The sequence below is a fragment of the Marmota monax genome, unplaced genomic scaffold, assembly GCF_021218885.2.
Source record: "Marmota monax isolate L192 unplaced genomic scaffold, Marmota_monax_Labrador192_F-V1.1 WCK01_AAM20220418_F8-fsc00021, whole genome shotgun sequence".
Classification (NCBI taxonomy): Eukaryota; Metazoa; Chordata; class Mammalia; order Rodentia; family Sciuridae; genus Marmota; species Marmota monax.
This window is the reverse complement of record NW_026695228.1, coordinates 18586160-18603062: the sequence shown is the minus strand read 5'-3', so window position 1 is coordinate 18603062 and position 16903 is coordinate 18586160. Positions and strand designations below refer to the sequence as shown.

The window sequence follows — 16903 nt, the reverse complement described above, 5'->3', positions numbered from 1 at the left end:
TACACTATATATAGTATATATAGTAACTATAACAGTTAAATATACATAGTAATTATAATTATACTTACTATCTATGTTTATAGTTACTATATATGACTATATTTAACTATATAACTATATATAGTTACTATAAGTAACTATAGCTACTATATATATAGTTATAGTTACTATATATAGTTATAATTACTATATAATAACTCCATATATAGTATAGTAACTCTATGTAGTGTATAGTTACACTATATATATGTGTGTGTATATATTCAACATACACACACATACACATGAGATCAGATTTTTTTCAGGATCAAAATTTGTTTCCTGCTTTACTGAGTTTCCTCCATAATTGTGTGTGTGTGTGTGTGTGTGTGTTTAAATCTTGAGTTCACTGCAAGTTCAAGGCCAGTCTCAGCACCTTAATGAGACCCTAAGCAATTTTGTGAGACTCTGTCTCAAAATAAAAAAAATCGAAAGGGATATAGCTCAGTGGTAAGATGCCCCTGGATTTATCACCAGTACCAATAAACAAACAAACACATAAATAAATAAGTCACCAGTACCAATAAATAAGTAATAAATCATGAGTTAATGTTTTATTGCTTAAGCTCTAGGAGTCCAGAGCACATATGTCGAAATTCTGAAAGGGTTTGTTCTTGTTTCTTGCGATTAGCAAGGGACCATCACCAGCCCAGGACATTTTAACCCCATCAAGAATCTAGCATTGTGGGTTCATTCTTCTGCCTTGTGCGGGAACTTAGGATTTGGCTCCATATTCCAAGCTGGTTTTAACATGTACTTACTAACTGCCCACTCTTTCTGTTTCAGCTCATTTTTCCCACCTGCTTTCTAAAAGCAGAGCAATGCAATAAAAGAGTAGAATATGTGAACATTTATGTGATTGCAGTTATAGAGGGAAGGCCTTTCAGAGTTCCTTGACATTGACTCCTCTAGAGACAGAATCCTCTTTTCCTTTTGAACCATTCTGTTAAAAAAAAAAACTTTCAAATAGGTCCCTGAAACTTTGTATCAGGGATTGAACTCAGGGGCACTCAACCACTGAGCCACATCCCCAGCCCTATTTTGTATTTTATTTAGAGACGGGCTTTCACTGAGTTTGCTTAGCAAGCCTTGCCGTTGCTGAGGCTGGTTTTGAACTCTTGATTCTCCTACCTCAGCCTCCCAAGCCGCTGGGATTATAGGCATGCACCACCGCACCCAGCACCTGCAGATCATTTTTTTTAGTTGTAGTTGGACACAACACCTTTATTTCACTTATTTTTGTATGTGGTGCTGAGGATCGAACCCAGGGTCTTGCACGTGCAAGGCGAGCGCTCTACCGCTGAGCCACAACCCTAGCCCTCCTGCAGATCATTTTAATGCAATTTTACATATTTTCTTTAGGATGAAAGAATGAAAGTGTTTGAATGTAATTTCTCATAAAATTCGTGCTATTCATAGGGAATCCTTATCCAGAAACAGTGAAGTTTGCAGGAAGAATGATGAGGTGAATGTGAGTGACATAGTTTTAGAATCCCTGTTAAGTCCACACCTCCTGATTTCCTGTTTTCTTTTTTCTTTGTCCAGCATAATTACTTGAAAACCATAATGGGCCTCCAGCAGACACATAAAAAGTAGTCTTGTTGCCAGTAGCTTGAAGTTCCTTCAATTCCAACCTGCTTTAGTGGAGCTGCAAAACCATCTTCTGAGAGCTTCAACCACTTTGCTCCAAGTCTGTGACCCACCACAGAGAACACATAATGGCCTGCCTACTAGGAAGGGTATCGTCCAAAGGACAACCTGCTCAGTTCCACAGAACCCTTTGGGTTTTAATTTACTGTCTTATATGCAGGAACAGGATAAAATTACTTTCTAGTTTGGACTTCTAATATTCATTGAAGAAATTTGTTTTATTTCCTGTGTGAAAGGATATCTTCCCTCTGTACAGGTGGGCTTGGAACTGAGTGTACAGTAGGAAAGCAAAAACATAGCTCAGCCAGTTTCCTCCTAGTGGGATTTATCCCTCTGGTTAGCCCCTTTCCTTTACTGGATGGAGATCCTGGGGCAAGCTTGACCTTGGTCTCATAGTTCCCTTAGACCATAAGTTCTATAAGGGCATCTTTTCTATGTTGTTGAGCCAGTGGATGCAGGGGGAGACCCTCCTTCCTTGGCAACCAGGAGAGAACCTATTCTAGCCAGTGGTCCCAGGAAGGAATGAGGCAGATCTTGGTCCATGTGACTGTAAGTGAGTGAACAGCTTCTGGGAGACATGCCCTTGGTGTTACCAGCACATGTGTGGGCTAGGTGTCAAGGTCTCTCTCTGTCCCCCTGTGACCCAGATAAATACAAGTAAAAGTGGCCAGGATTCCTTGGAGAGAAACAGGGGTCATCACACTGGCAGGGCTGAATAGGAAAGAAAAGACATTACTGTCCAGTCCAGTTCTCAGGTATGGCTGGTGCCCCTCATTATATTTCCAAAGAGTGCTTTGCTCAGAGGAAAAATTGAGACTCAGGGAGTCTCAGGGCTTCCAGGATGGCTGATGCACCTCTGGGCTGGGAAATTCTCCATGGAATAAGAAGTTTTAGTTTCTTGGAATCTTTCCTCTTACATCCACTTCTGTTCTTGTGGCTCAAGGGCTCAGCATTGAGTATACTCTGTGAGTGCTTCCTGAATACCCCTTGGTGCTGCTATGACTGGGGCCAACAATGGGAGAGGAGGATCTGGTCACCTGTGAGGACATGAGAGATAATGTCTGGTGGGTGGTATCTGGCTCTAGGGCCACTTTTTATGAGGAAAGAAGGAATGAACCGAGTCTTCTTACCTGAAAAAGAGAAATGTGACAGCATCCTAGGGGGTGTGCCAGGTAGAAGGGAAGCAAGGGGATTTGATTTGTGTGGTCCCCAAATGTAGAATGGAGGCATAGGAGCAGACATTTCACCAAAAGGTAGAAATGGCTGAAAGGCAGATTGTCATCTCAAGAAGAGGCTTAAAGTGACAGCAGTCCTGGCATGACGTGAAAGCCCACAGTAGTGGGCTATCTGGCAAGGGGGCTGTTTGTGGTGGGAGGTTCAGCTGAATGGCATCTACCGTCTGACCCTACCATTCTGCACTTCAGTCCATCCAGCAATGGATGTGGGTTTTGTTAAAGAGAAAGCAGAAAGTCTTTCTTTGAGATCCCTGCACTCTTTCCCACTCACTTTCTCTTTCACTGAAGGATAATGAGTCCTGAAAAAGGTTTCAGAGATTCTGGGCAGAGGATTCTAATTCCTTCCCTTCCTGGCTGTCCTTACCATTACAAGGACTTGTTTGGGGTTTCTAGATCTTTGGGGGCTTCTCAGGAAATTGGACACAGTAAAAAGGGGATATATCTTGTTGGGGCCATGGGAAGCAGATGTTTGTGGTATTTCTGATCTCTCTTCCCTTCACTTCCCATAAGTGGATGGAATGGCCTGGTCCTGCTAGACCTCCTGTCCACCAGAACCCTTGGACAGCCATCCCTGAAGTTCTTTGGCCAGGTCAGTTTGGGTCTTTGCAATGGCAGTTGATCCTGGATGGTGAAACATTTGTTTCTAATTCTTTTGTTTATCACATAGGCCTCTTTGGTCAGTACTGGCACAACTGAAGCAAATAATCATCAGGGCAGGCACAGTCATAGGAATAAAATTGATGGTACCCAGTAGATTACCATCCTAAAAACTCTCTAGAGAAGCCAATGCTTACAATATGACAAGAAGGTGGGGGGCATTATGTGAATGAAATGGGCCTGTCACATGGGCATATCATTCCAGAAAATAGTTCCTCCTAAGTTCATATGACCATCCAAATCAACTGTGATTTCCAGTTCTATCAATGAGATACCTGAGATAACTTGAACATATTTCTTCTGCAAACAGAGAGGCTGGCTAAAATATAACATTTTTTTGAAATGCAAAATTAATTTGTAGTAAAGAAGGAACTGCCAGGAGCCGGAAAAAGGAAACTGAAAACTAAAATGGTAAGGACTGGGATAAAGTGTGTGAATGGATTGTTGGGACTTGAGAATTAATGTCCAAGCAAGTATGAGAAATAAGACATTGATCCATGCCAGATAGGAAGTTGGAAATCAGACTCCCTGCATAAAGATGGTACCCTAAAGATTTCATCCTTATGAAGAGTTAAGCTATAAAAAGTTCCCTCACTGGTACAGAGAAAAAGGAATTTTTACAGAAATGCAAGGGAACAAGTTCCGTGAGAGTATGCAACCATGATTTGAGATTCAAACTTACACTGTGTGGGCCACAAACCACCAGGCTGAGAAATTAGCATGAAAATTATCCCCAGGCTAGGGATAACCCTGAAATACTTAGAAGAACCAAATTAAAAAATCTACTGTATATGCCCTTTCCTGAGCCATTCCAACAGAAAAAGCTTGACTGTGGCATGGTGGTACACACCTGTAATCCCAGATACTTAGGAGGTTGAAGCAGAAAGATAACAACTTCCAGGTAAGCCTGGGATACTTGAAATAAAATTGGGCTTCTGGTATAGCTTAGTGGTAGAGTGCTTGGCTAGTATGCACAAAGCCCTGGGTCCAATCCCAGGAGTGAGGAATGAACATATGTGTATCAAAGCTTCAAAGAATAAACACACAGAGAAACAAACTACCATGTTGGAGGCACACTGAAAGTAGTGTCAGTCTTCATGTAAATTACTGGGAAAGATAATATATGTATGTATTAGATGTTTTAAATAAAGTAAAAAGAAAAAAGGCTAAAAAAATTCTGATTTTTTTTTTAAAAAGCAGAAATACTAAGAATGAAAAAATGGCCTATAAATTAAAATGACAAACTAGAAATAGTAAAAGAGAGAATTAGTATCCTGGAAGTTAGATATGAGGAAATTGCTGAGAAAGCAGCATAGTGGAAAATTGAAAGTGTGGATAAGAGATATAGGTGGACAGAGGGAGAAGATCCAGTATATAGTGGCAATAGACCACTCAGTGATCTCATCCAGTCTTATGGCTTTAAACATCTCTATTCCAACTCTAAATTTTATATATCTGGTCTAGACCACACTCCTAAACTCCAAATTTATATAGCCAACTGCTAACTTGATATTCCCACTTGAATGTGTAATGGACATCTACAAATCAGTGTGTCCAAACATGCATGAATGCCTGGGGTGTGGCTCAATGGTACTTTTTTAGAGTGGTACATTCTAGAGTACTTTTCTAGAATGCACAAGGTCTTGGATTTGATCCCTAGCACTGCAATAAATAATCCAGAATGCATAATTGTCCCCCTAAACATATTCTACCCATAAAACCCTTATCTCAGGTCAGTTACTTAGGCTAAAATCATAAATTTTGTACTTCACTTCCCTCTTTCTCTCACACTCCACATTGAATGTGTCAAGAAATTCAACAGACTTCACCTTGTTGCTACATTCAAAAGCTAACCACTTACCACTTCTGACCTACCTGATCTAGGCCTTTATCATCTCTTGCATCAGTTTCCTGTCTTCCAGCTTCCAGAGCAGCAGCCTGGTTGATCCTTTTGAAATATGTTAGATCACATCACACTTCTCAAACTTTTAATGACTCCCAATTTTAAAAAATTATTTTTTTAGTTATAGTTGGACACAATACCTTTTATTTATTTATTTTTATGTGGTGCTGAGGATTGAACCCAGGGCCTTGCACGTGCTAGATGTACCACTGAGCCACAACCCAGCCCCATGACTCCCTATTTCTGTCATGGTAAAAGCCATGTTCTTTTTTTTAAAAAGTATATTTTTTAGGCGGTGCTGAGGATCGAACTCAGGGCCTCACCCATGCTAGGCAAGCGCTCTACAGCTGAGCCACAACCCCAACCCCCACCCCCAGCCATGTTCTTAAAATAGCTCACAAAGCCCTACATTATCTTGCCTGCTATGACTCTCTGCCATCATCTTTTCTACTCTCCATCTTGCTCACTTTATTCCAGTCACATTGGCCTCCTCTCTGTTCCTCAGACTGCCAGGCAGCTTCTGCCTCAAGGCCTTTGCAATAGCTATTCTCTCTTCCTGAAACATTCTACCTCCAGATATCCATGTGACACAGTGTCTCACTTCAAGTGTTTGCCTACATGTCACCTTTTGTAGCAGATGCGATCATGCCTTGACCACAATCCCTTACATTTGCCATGTCTGCTAAAGGTTTCCTACTGAAAGCATCTACAATTTTCTATAAGAAGGTTTTCTAAACATGAGTGCTCACTTGCTTCAGGGTAGGCCCAAATATCAGGAAGTTAACACCGTTAGGAGCACCCTTCAACTACTAACCCTTGCTTAGGAGTCAATGGAGGAGTCCCCCTACCTCCTATCCCCTTGGGTGGGCCAACTCTGAGGCATTTCTCCAGTATTTCCCAGGACTTTACAGTATAAATCCAAACTCACACACAAATAGAGCCAAAGGAAAAAAAATAGTTGATATATTGTTAGTAGGATTGTCAAGGAAATAACATCTTAAAATACTTAAAAATAGTCATTTTAAAATGTTAAATATCATTAATAATATATTTCATAATCATACAATGAAAAGGATAAGGTTGACAGAGTATGGCACCCAAGGTTTCTTTCTAAAGGTCTGATGTTCAAGGTGACATGAATTCTGGAGAGATTTCCCTCTGTTCTACTATCTAAAACTCTCGAGATATTAAGGTGGGACATGAATTCTGGAGAGCCCCTCTCTGTTCCACTGTCTTTAATCTAAAGGGCTCAGATAACTCTGTTGCTATTTCTTCCATCATCAAATGGAGGTTCCAACCCACCAGCTGGACCTAGAGAGTATTACTGTGAACTTGACTTGTAGTCATTGTACCATAATTTTCTGAAGCATTACAAAATTGGGGTAGAGCATGGGCTTTGGGACAAAGACATTGGAGTTTAGATAGGGACTCTATATCTTACATGGGACCTTGGGTGAGTTGTCCAAATTCTCTGCCTAATTTCTGGTAAAAAAATCATGGGGCTGGGCAATGGTGGTGCACACCTGGGATCCTAGCAGCTTGGGGGCGCTGGGGTTGTGGCTCAGTGGTAGAGCGCTTGCCTAGCATGGGCGAGGTCTTGGGTTTGATCCCCAGCACCACATAAAATAAATTAATTAAAGATATTTTAAAACAGTCTTAGCAGCTCGGGAGGCTGAGGCAGGAGGATAGAGAGTTCAAAGCCAGCCTCAGCAAAAGTGAGGTGCTAAGCAACTCAGTAAGACCCCCTGTCTCTAAATATAATACAAAATAGGGACTGGGGATATGGCTTAATGATTGAGTGCCCTGAGTTCAATCCTTGGTACCCGCCCCCCCCCCAAAAAAAAAAGCATGGGGCTCTGTGAAGTGAAGGAATTAATTTACATCAAATTCATAGTGGGTCTCCTCAACCAACTGTAATAGCCATGACAGTAACAATAACAAAATGCGAATGAGGGCTGGGGCTGGGGCTCCAGCGGTAGAGTGCTCACCTAGCATGTGTGAGGCCCTGGGTTCAATCCTCAGCACCACATGAAAATAAATAAATAAAATAAAGGTATAAAAAAAGAAAAGAAAATGTGAATGTGCCCAGCATTAATGTCAGATAGGTGGTGAGCTCAAATGCATACAACACACATCACCTAAATCAATATTCAGCTTCAATTTCCACCTCACCAAATGGATTTGGGACCTGGAAAGGCAGCATTTGGGCTGACATTATCTCTTTCCAATTAATGCTCACTGTGATGACTCTTTAGGACCAAAAGGTAACTTTAATAGAGTGAAGTAGCTGTTAAAAATGTGCTCAGTGCTATCCTGGACAGTGTTAATAGTTGTCCTGGATCAGGGAAGCAATAGTTCACTTTTCTGGTTACACTTAGAATGTCCTAACAGGGTGTGGAGGCAATGTGGACACATACTCCAGGGGAAGGTGACCCTGCAGCACAGGAGGCTCTGAAAACTGTCTAGCAAGGAATATTCACAGAAACTAGGGACATTCGATCTGAGATGAAAAATCCAAAGGGTTTTTTTTGTCATTTCAGGAGAAAAAAATGGGAGTTTTCCAACCCTGGAATAGATGGTCTTGCAGCAAACTGGGCTCCCAGATTCTGGAGGATGCAACTTGTGTCTTGGCAGCCCCAGTCAAAGCTCATGAAAGAGGAACTCTCAAACCAGGAGGAAAGGGCTTGAATGCCTCTATGTTCCTTCAAAATCTAAATTTTGTGATTCTGTATATGTGTTTCTAAAGTCTGACATAAAACCAGGATCTACTAAACTATTGAGGGACATTAGCGAGAGGGATATTATGGTGCTTAGTTGTTTGCAATTCTTTCAATCTTTTCATCTGAACTTTGTGACCATCTGTTTGGCCATTCTAATATTAGTAAAGATGTCTAATTAGCCATAATAGGGTTCATGGTCTCCAGCCAATGCCACTCTCCTAAAAAAGTACCGGTGGCAAGAGAAGGGTTAAGATGTTCAGCCATCCTGTGATCCTGGGCATTTGGGCTTCTAGATCAATTCCCTCTCCCCATCACTCACCTATACACATACATATAATTAAAAAAGAATTCAAGGGCATGTTCTTACACCAAACCTTATCTGAAGATTGGACTCTGAATACAGAAAAAAAAAAAAAAAAAACACGTGTTGTGTGTATGCACAAGAAAAAAAAAAAAGCAAAGAAAAAGGGAAGGAGACCCATGCTTTGCGTATAACTCCCATGCTGTGATTTCCCCCTGTGCACACTAATTTGTATACCTTTTTCCATATTTTAAAAAAAGGTGCATTTTTGAGCTCTGACAGCTGTTCTTAACCCTGGTATACATATCATAATCATGCAAGTTGCTTTTGTAAGATCCTCATGCCTCAGCCACATCCTAGACCAATTAAACCTGGGACCTGGGCATCAATGTTTTTTAGAGCTTCCCTAGTGGCTCTAATGGGCAGACTGAACTGAGATCCCCTGGTAGAAGAAGACCTAGACATTTGTTTGTTTCATGAATTAATATGATTATGCTAATTAATCTTAAATACACATCACATTTCTCTCAGAAACAAGCACAGAAATTTCTCTACTGATAAATGTTCAATTCACAAACTTCCATAGTTTGATTATGAAACTCTGAATATTCCTTGTTGATAACTGAGCACTTGAATGCTTTACACACTCCATAGTTGATTCTTTCAGTCAAGACTGAGAGACATTGTTATAAGTGTTCAATAAACATTTAGAAGAATGGGTGTAGGTGATTGGATGTGGCACAGTGGGAGTTCTTTATTTAAAAGGTTCATGGACCTTTATTTTTTATTTTTCTTTTAATATTTTATTAGCTATAGATGCAACCCCAGCACAGTGGGGATTCTTTTTTTTTTTTTTAGTTGTAGATGGACACAATACCTTTATTTTATTTATTTATTTTTATGTGGTACTGAGGATCGAACCCCATGCCTCGCATATGCTAGGAAAGTACTCTACCTGAGCTACAACCCCAGTACCAGTTGGGGTTCTTAACCTAGGTAATATTGACATTTTAAGTCACTTAATTGTTGTTGGGGCTGTCCAGTATAATGTAGGACACTTAACAGTTCTTCTGACCTTTATCTCAAAGATGCCAGTAACATCCCCCATTATGATACCCTAACAGTGTCTCCAGACATTTTTATATGGCCCCTGGGTGCTATAAGTGCCCCATGGTTGAGAACCCCTTGAGTAGATTAATGAATGGGTACACAGATGAATGAATGCATGCATGCATGCATGCATGCATGGATAGATACATGGATGGATGGGTGAATGAAAGGGTAGATGGATGAATGATCAGGACTCATAAACCTAAATGCATGTCTTTGTTTTTGAAGGTTTGACTCCGAAAACATTCTTTCCTCTTTGTCCATAAAGTACCATAGGAAAGCAAATATTTGGCACATCAAGTAATTGGAAGAATACCAAAGGACTGAATTTGAAGTTTCAGACATTGATATCATTTGCCAATGTAAAACTAAATTCTAAAGCTGATCCAGGAAAAGACTTGTTAAATATAGCTGACCTAAAATAAAACTGTTTATGAGGGAAAAGTGAACATGGTAAACTGTTCTGTCTAAAAATTAACAAATAAAATCTTTATCACAACACCAAGATATAATAAAATTATGACCTGAGATAATGAATTTTTTTAAGTGGTAGGGATCAAATCCAGGATCTTGTGCATGCTAGGTAAGTGCTCTCTATCACTGAGCTCACTCCCAGCCCTTTTTTTATTTTGAAATAGGGTCTCATTAAACTGTCCAGTCTGACCTCAGTATTCTCAGTAGCTAGAGTTATAGGCATGCACTGAGGCTAGCAAAAAACTAGACTTCAGGGCTAGGGATGTGGCTCAAGCGGTAGTGCGCTCGCCTGGCATGCGTGCGGCCCGGGTTCGATCCTCAGCACCACATACAAAGGAATGTTGTGTCTGCCAATAACTAAAAGATAAATATTTTAAAAAAATTCTCTCTCTCTCTCCTCTCTCTTAAAAAAAACAAAAAAAAAACGACTTCATAGAGATAAAGGATACAAAGTAAAATTTGTGTTGACAAAATCTATAATTAGTTACTTTAAAAAAAAAATTTTTTTTTTCTTTCCTTTTTTGGTACTGATAGAACCCAGGACCTTGGACCTGCTAGGTAAGCACTCTACCACCAAGCTACATCCTCAACCTAAGATTCCAATATTTAAATATCTAAAAATTGCTAATAAAAATAACTTCAAGGGGCTGGGGTTGTGGCTCAGTGGTAGAGCACTCACCTAGCATGTGCGAGGCCCTGGGTTCGATCCTCAGTACCACACAAAAATAAAGATATTGTGTCCAACTACAATTAAAAAATAAATATTTTTAAAAAATAACTTCAATAAAATCATTTTAAAATACTTTTTTAAAATATTATTTTTAAATATTTCTTTCTTTTTATCCCCCCCCACCCACCATATTGGAGATTGAACCCACTGGTGTTTTACCACTGAGCTACATCCCAGCCATTTTTTTCTTTTTTAATATATTGAAGTTGTAGATGGTCACAATAACTTTATTTATCTTTATGTGGATAGAACCCAGGGCCTCACACATGCTAGGTGAGTGCTCTACCACTGAGCCACAACCTCAGCTCCATCCCAGCCATTTTTATTTTGAAGCAGGATCTCCCTAAGTTGCTTAGGACCTCACTTACTTGCTTAGGCTGGCTTGGAACTTGTAATCCTCCTGCCTCAGCCTCCATAATCACTGGGATTATAGGCATGGAGTATGTCACTGAGCCCTACAAAATACATTTTATTTTTTATTTATTTTTTAAATAATTTTTTTTTTTTAGTTCTAGTTGGCCACCTTTATTTATTTATCTTTATGTGGTGCTGAGGATCGAATGTACCTTGCCCATGCTAGGTGAGCACTCTACCACTGAACCACAACCCCAGCCCACTAAATACATTTTAAATGAACATTTAAAATGTGTGGAAAATTTATGGAGGGATTAAACAAGTTTAATAAAGCCTGCTCAAGAAAATCATTTCTTGATTAAATTTATCATTGTTGCCTGGCACCGTGGCACATAATCCAAACAACACAGGAGGCTGAGGCAGTTGTTAGCAATTTATCTAGAGTAATTTAGCAAGACCCTGTCAAAAAAAAAAAAAAAAAAAAAAAGCTGAGGAGGACTCATGGTTAGGTATTCCTGGGTTCAATCCTTGGTACAACAACAACAAAAAATTATCATTGTTGGACGTGGGGAGTATAGCTCAGGTGTAGAGTGCTTGCCTACCATGAGATGCCCTGGCATCCATTCCCAACACCATACACACAATTTTCATAGTTCATATGAGCTGATTAAAATATTTTTATGGCTGGTAAAATACTAAAAATAACAATGGAATCAAAAGACAAAGTTTCTCTAGGTAAAATATAGCTACTTTCTAGATATATGTGGGCCCTATGTTCAGAAATAGCTGACTTTTTTTGTGGGTTGCTATTTTTCCAGTTGCTTAGGCTTTTCTTTTTTAACAAAAATACAGCTTACTTTAAATATAAAGATTTGCCAAGCACATGGCCCACGCCTGTAATCCCAGCAACTCTGAGGTAGTAGGATTGAAAGTTCAAGGCCTGTCTCAGCAATTTAGGGAAACTCTCAGCAACTTGGTGAGACCATGTCTCAAAAAAGGGACGAGGGTGTCTGGGTTCAATTCTTAATACTACTAGAATAAAATAAAGATATTTACAGAAGAAAAGTTTGCCCAACTGTACAGAAAAATTGTGAAAGACTTTGAAATAGAACAAAAGATTGGAGATTGGAAGTCTTTTTTTTTTTTTTAAATCCCAGTGCTCAGGGTGGAACCCAGGTCCTTCTGCAAGGGCTTTATCCCTGAAGCCTGGGTGGTATATAACAGATCCTTCCCAGCAAGATTGAGCTAAATTACAGCCCAGGAAACCATAGATAATAGGTAGAAATGCAAATGTCCTTATCAGTAGACATGCAAATTATGTTTTTCCATCCATCACTCCTGATAAAAAACATTTGTGGGGCTGGGGATGTAGCTCAAGCAGTAACTGTGCTTGCCTGGCATGTGCGGGGTGCTGGGTTCAATCCTCAGCACCACATAAAAATAAAATAAAGATGTTGTGTCCACCGAAAACTGAAAAATAAATATTAAAAAATTCTTTCTCTCTTAAAAAAAACACAACAACAAAAAACAGTATTTGTAGATCTATTTCAGTACTCCTGATCTTTATAAGTAAGATATTTTAAATTCTCCTTTGAACCTGTAAAATCTTATTGGCTCCCTCATTAATGAGTAGAATAAAATCTTTGACACATTTTCATTTTATATGACAATCATGATTATAACTTTGAAAAATTATCTTTTAACAACAGATAAATGGATATTATTTGTCGATAAATTGGCTCATGTTCTCTGGAGAACAATTAGGTAGTGTATCCCCAAAACCTTAAAAATATATATATTTGTATATACTTGATGTTAGGTTTGTTTGAGGTGGCTAAGGGAACAAAGCACCAGACAACCCACCTGAGAACAACCTATCATGTGCTGACAGTCAAGCAGTGATGGTCCTTCATAACCACTTGTCAATCAGCAGGGTCTCCTGACCAATCCTGGAAGGATATGGATCTCAGCAAGATCCCCCGACCAACCCCAGAAGGACAAGGGACTCTAAAAACCTCCCTTTCCTGTCTCAAGCCCTCCCTTCCCTGCCCTAAGCCCAATAAAATTCCATTCTGGCTGAGCCTGGGCCTGATTCCCCCCAGACCTGCTCTGTTGGACTGGAGGGCCTGCCCCGAGCGAATCTCAATAAAGCCTTGTTCAGCAGCTTTTAATCTGCCTCCTTTTGATCACTGTTGCCTGAATTTACACTTGACACAATATGTAGGATAAAATTTGGGAATATCTTTAATTTTTTTTTTTTTGCACCAGGAGCATTTTGCCACTGAGCTACATTCCTAGACCCCCTTTTTTATTGTCTTTTTTATTTATTTTTATGTGGTGCTGAGGATTGAACCCAGTGCCTCACACATGCAAGGCAAGCGCTCTGTCACTGAGCACAACCCTAGCCCCATCCTTTTTATTTTTTAAATGTTGAGACAAGGTCTTACATTGCTGAGGTTCTTCCTAAATTGCTGATAGTCTCACTGAGTTGCTGAAACTGGTCTTAAACTTGCAATCTTCCTGCCTCATCCTTCCCAGTCACTGGGATTATAGGCATGTGCCACCATATTTGGATAAATTTTTAAATTGTGTATACCAAAGATGTTTCATAAGCACTTTTGTTCAGATGCAAAACTTAACTATTATTTTTTAATTAAAAATTTGGGGGTTGGCTGGGGTTCTGGCTCAGTGGTAGAGTGCTTGCTGAGGGTTTGACTGTCAGCACCACATAAATAAAATAAAGGTATTGTGTTCATCTACAACTAAAAAATTATATATATAAAATTTGTGGGCTGGTGGCATAGCTCAGTTTTAGAGCATGTGCCTAGCAAGTATGAAGCCCTGGGTTTAGTCCCTAGAACACACACTACAAAATTTGATAGCCAAATTTTTTGTTTTGGTACCAGGGATTGAACCCAGAGGCTCTTTAATTTAATCACAACCACTGAGCCATATCTCCAGCCCTTTTATATTTTTTGAGACAGGGACTTTCTAAGTTACTTAGGGTTTTGCTAAATTGCTGAGGCTGGCTTTGAAGTTGTGGTCACTCCTGCCTCAGCCTCCAGAGCCGCCTGGATTACAGGTATGCACCACCATACCTAACAGTAGCCAAGTTTTAAGTTTAATATTTTATCTGGGCATTGTGGCATACACATTACTTTAGAGGCTGAGGCAGGAGTATCACTTGAGCCTATTACCAATCTGCAGGAGTATCACTTGAGCCTATTACCAATCTGTAGAGAGGTTCTTTTGCTCAATTCAGATAGAAATCGCAGATAGACAAAATGCACCTCCCTCAGTATTAGCAGCTCTTGGCTTTGAATGTGAGCAGCTTTCAGCTCTTAGTGTCAGGAGCCTTCCCTGCTCTTCTAGCAGTTGGAGCCAGCAACTACCAGCTATTCCAGAAGCTGGAACTAACAGCTTCCAGCAGCTCTCTGTTGCTCCCCATCATTCTATAGCTGCTAGCTGCCCTCAGTGTTACTAGCTTTAAGTGCAACCAGTTCAGTCTGTTCTACTCAAGATAGAAGACATGAATAGGCAACATTTTACCATCCAAAAGAGGCTTTATTAGGTCTCATGCTGCAGCATAAGGGGAAGCAGTATACAGACTGTTCTAATAAGAGTATGGGAATGGGTAATGTAGACAAAAAAAAAAAAAAGGTGAATTTATGCAAACACAGTATCCTGCCAGCTAACCCCAAGCTTTCTCTTCAGTCATGGGGAGGGGAGGGACTCTTTGCTAACTGGATTGGGTATAGCTGAAATGACTGCAGTGGGGTGGAGTTGTCCAGAGAGACTATGGGGCAGAGTCATTTGGCATAGACTCATCACTCAAGCTGCCTCAGTCAAAGCAAAAAATCTAGTGACTGAGGAGTTTGGGGCAGCCACAGCTGTCAAAGACAGAAGAAAGAAAAATTTAAAAAGCACATCTTAGGGAGCATTAGGCCTTTCTCTTCAGTTTGAAATGCATGAATTCCAAACCAGCCTGGTCAATATAATGAGACCATCTTTAAAACAGAAAATAGCAACAAAAACCAAAATCCTGAGTTCAAGCACATTTTTAACATTGAGGGACTGGATACACAAATGGACAATGGCTAGACTATGGCCTCTGATTCATAATTTGCAGCCACCAGTCTAGGAAACCAACTCATTATCTACAATAACCTGACTACTATCTACAAGTCAGACTTGTAGAAAATCTGACCTTTATCTTTAGCAATCAATCCAGGTAGCCAAACAATAACCCATGTAACAATAAGCCCCAAATAGCCGGGACTTGATTAATAACTGACAGCTTCCCTGATTTTTTTCCCCACTTGCAATTTAGGACCAAGGAGAGAAAGCCACATATGTTCCCCTATCTAAACACAGGATGTTCCACTTTTTTTTTTTCTCTGCAGTACAGGGGATTGATCCTAAGGTACTCTACCACTAAGCTATACTCTAGCCCCTCCTTTAAAAAAATTGTAGTTGTAGATGGACACAATGCTTTTATTTTGTTTATTTTTATGTGGTGCCAAGGATTGAACCCAGTGCCTCATGCGTGCTAGGCAAGTGCTCTGCTACTAAGCTATAGACCCAGCCCTATCCCAGCCCTTTTATTTATTTTTTTATTTTTTTTTATTGTTGGTTGTTCAAAACATTACAAATTTCTTGATATATCATATTTCACACTTTGATTCAAGTGGGTTATGAACTCCCATTTTTACCCCATATACAGATTGCAGAATCACATCAGTTACACATCCATTGATTTACATATTGCCATACTAGTGTCTGTTGTGTTCTGCTGCCTTTCCTATCCTCTACTATCCCCCCTCCCCTCCCCTCCCCTCCCCTCTTCTCTCTCTACCCCCTCTACTGTCATTCATTTCTCTCCCTTGTATTATTTTTCCCTTTCCCCTCACTTCCTCTTGTATGTACTTTTGTATAACCCTGAGGGTCTCCTTCCATTTCCATGCAATTTCCCTTCTCTCTCCCTTTCCCTCCCACCTCTCATCCCTATTTAATGTTAATCTTCTTCTCCTGCTCTTCGTCCCTACTCTGTTCTTAGTTACTCTCCTTATATCAAAGAAGACATTTGGCATTTGTTTTTTAGGGATTGGCTAGCTTCACTTAGCATAATCTGCTCTAATGCCATCCATTTCCCTGCAAATTCTATGATTTTGTCATTTTTTAATGCAGAGTAATACCCCATTGTGTATAAATGCCACATTTTTTTTTATCTATTCGTCTATTGAAGGGCATCTAGGTTGGTTCCACAGTCTTGCTATTGTGAATTGTGCTGCTATGAACATCGATGTAGCAGTGTCCCTGTAGCATGCTCTTTTTAGGTCTTTAGGGAATAGACCGAGAAGGGGAATAGCTGGGTCAAATGGTGGCTCCATTCCCAGCTTTCCAAGAAATCTCCATACTGCTTTCCAAATTGGCTGCACCAATTTGCAGTCCCACCAGCAATGTACAAGTGTACCCTTTTCCCCACATCCTCGCCAACACTTATTGTTGTTTGACTTCCTAATGGCTGCCAATCTTACTGGAGTGAGATGGTATCTTAGGGTGGTTTTGATTTGCATTTCTCTGACTGCTAGAGATGGTGAGCATTTTTTCATGTACTTGTTGATTGACTGTATGTCCTCCTCTGAGAAGTGTCTGTTCAGGTCCTTGGCCCATTTGTTGATTGGGTTGTTTGTTATCTTATTATCTAATTTTTTGAGTTCTTTGTATACT

The 16903-nt window shown here is 40.0% G+C and overlaps 1 protein-coding gene across 2 annotated transcripts in view; it reads left to right on the top strand.

Annotated features, from left to right (window-relative positions):
* The window catches only part of Kif9 (kinesin family member 9), a 65503-nt gene extending 55439 nt beyond the window's left edge, over positions 1 to 10064 (top strand). For both annotated transcript variants that reach the window (XM_046437163.2, XM_046437164.2), the window contains one exon: positions 1585 to 10064. In XM_046437163.2, the coding sequence (XP_046293119.1) occupies positions 1585 to 1635 (51 nt within the window). In that variant the 3' untranslated portion in view covers positions 1636 to 10064. The remainder of the gene's footprint in view (positions 1 to 1584) is intronic.
* Positions 10065 to 16903: the final 6839 nt, after the last annotated feature.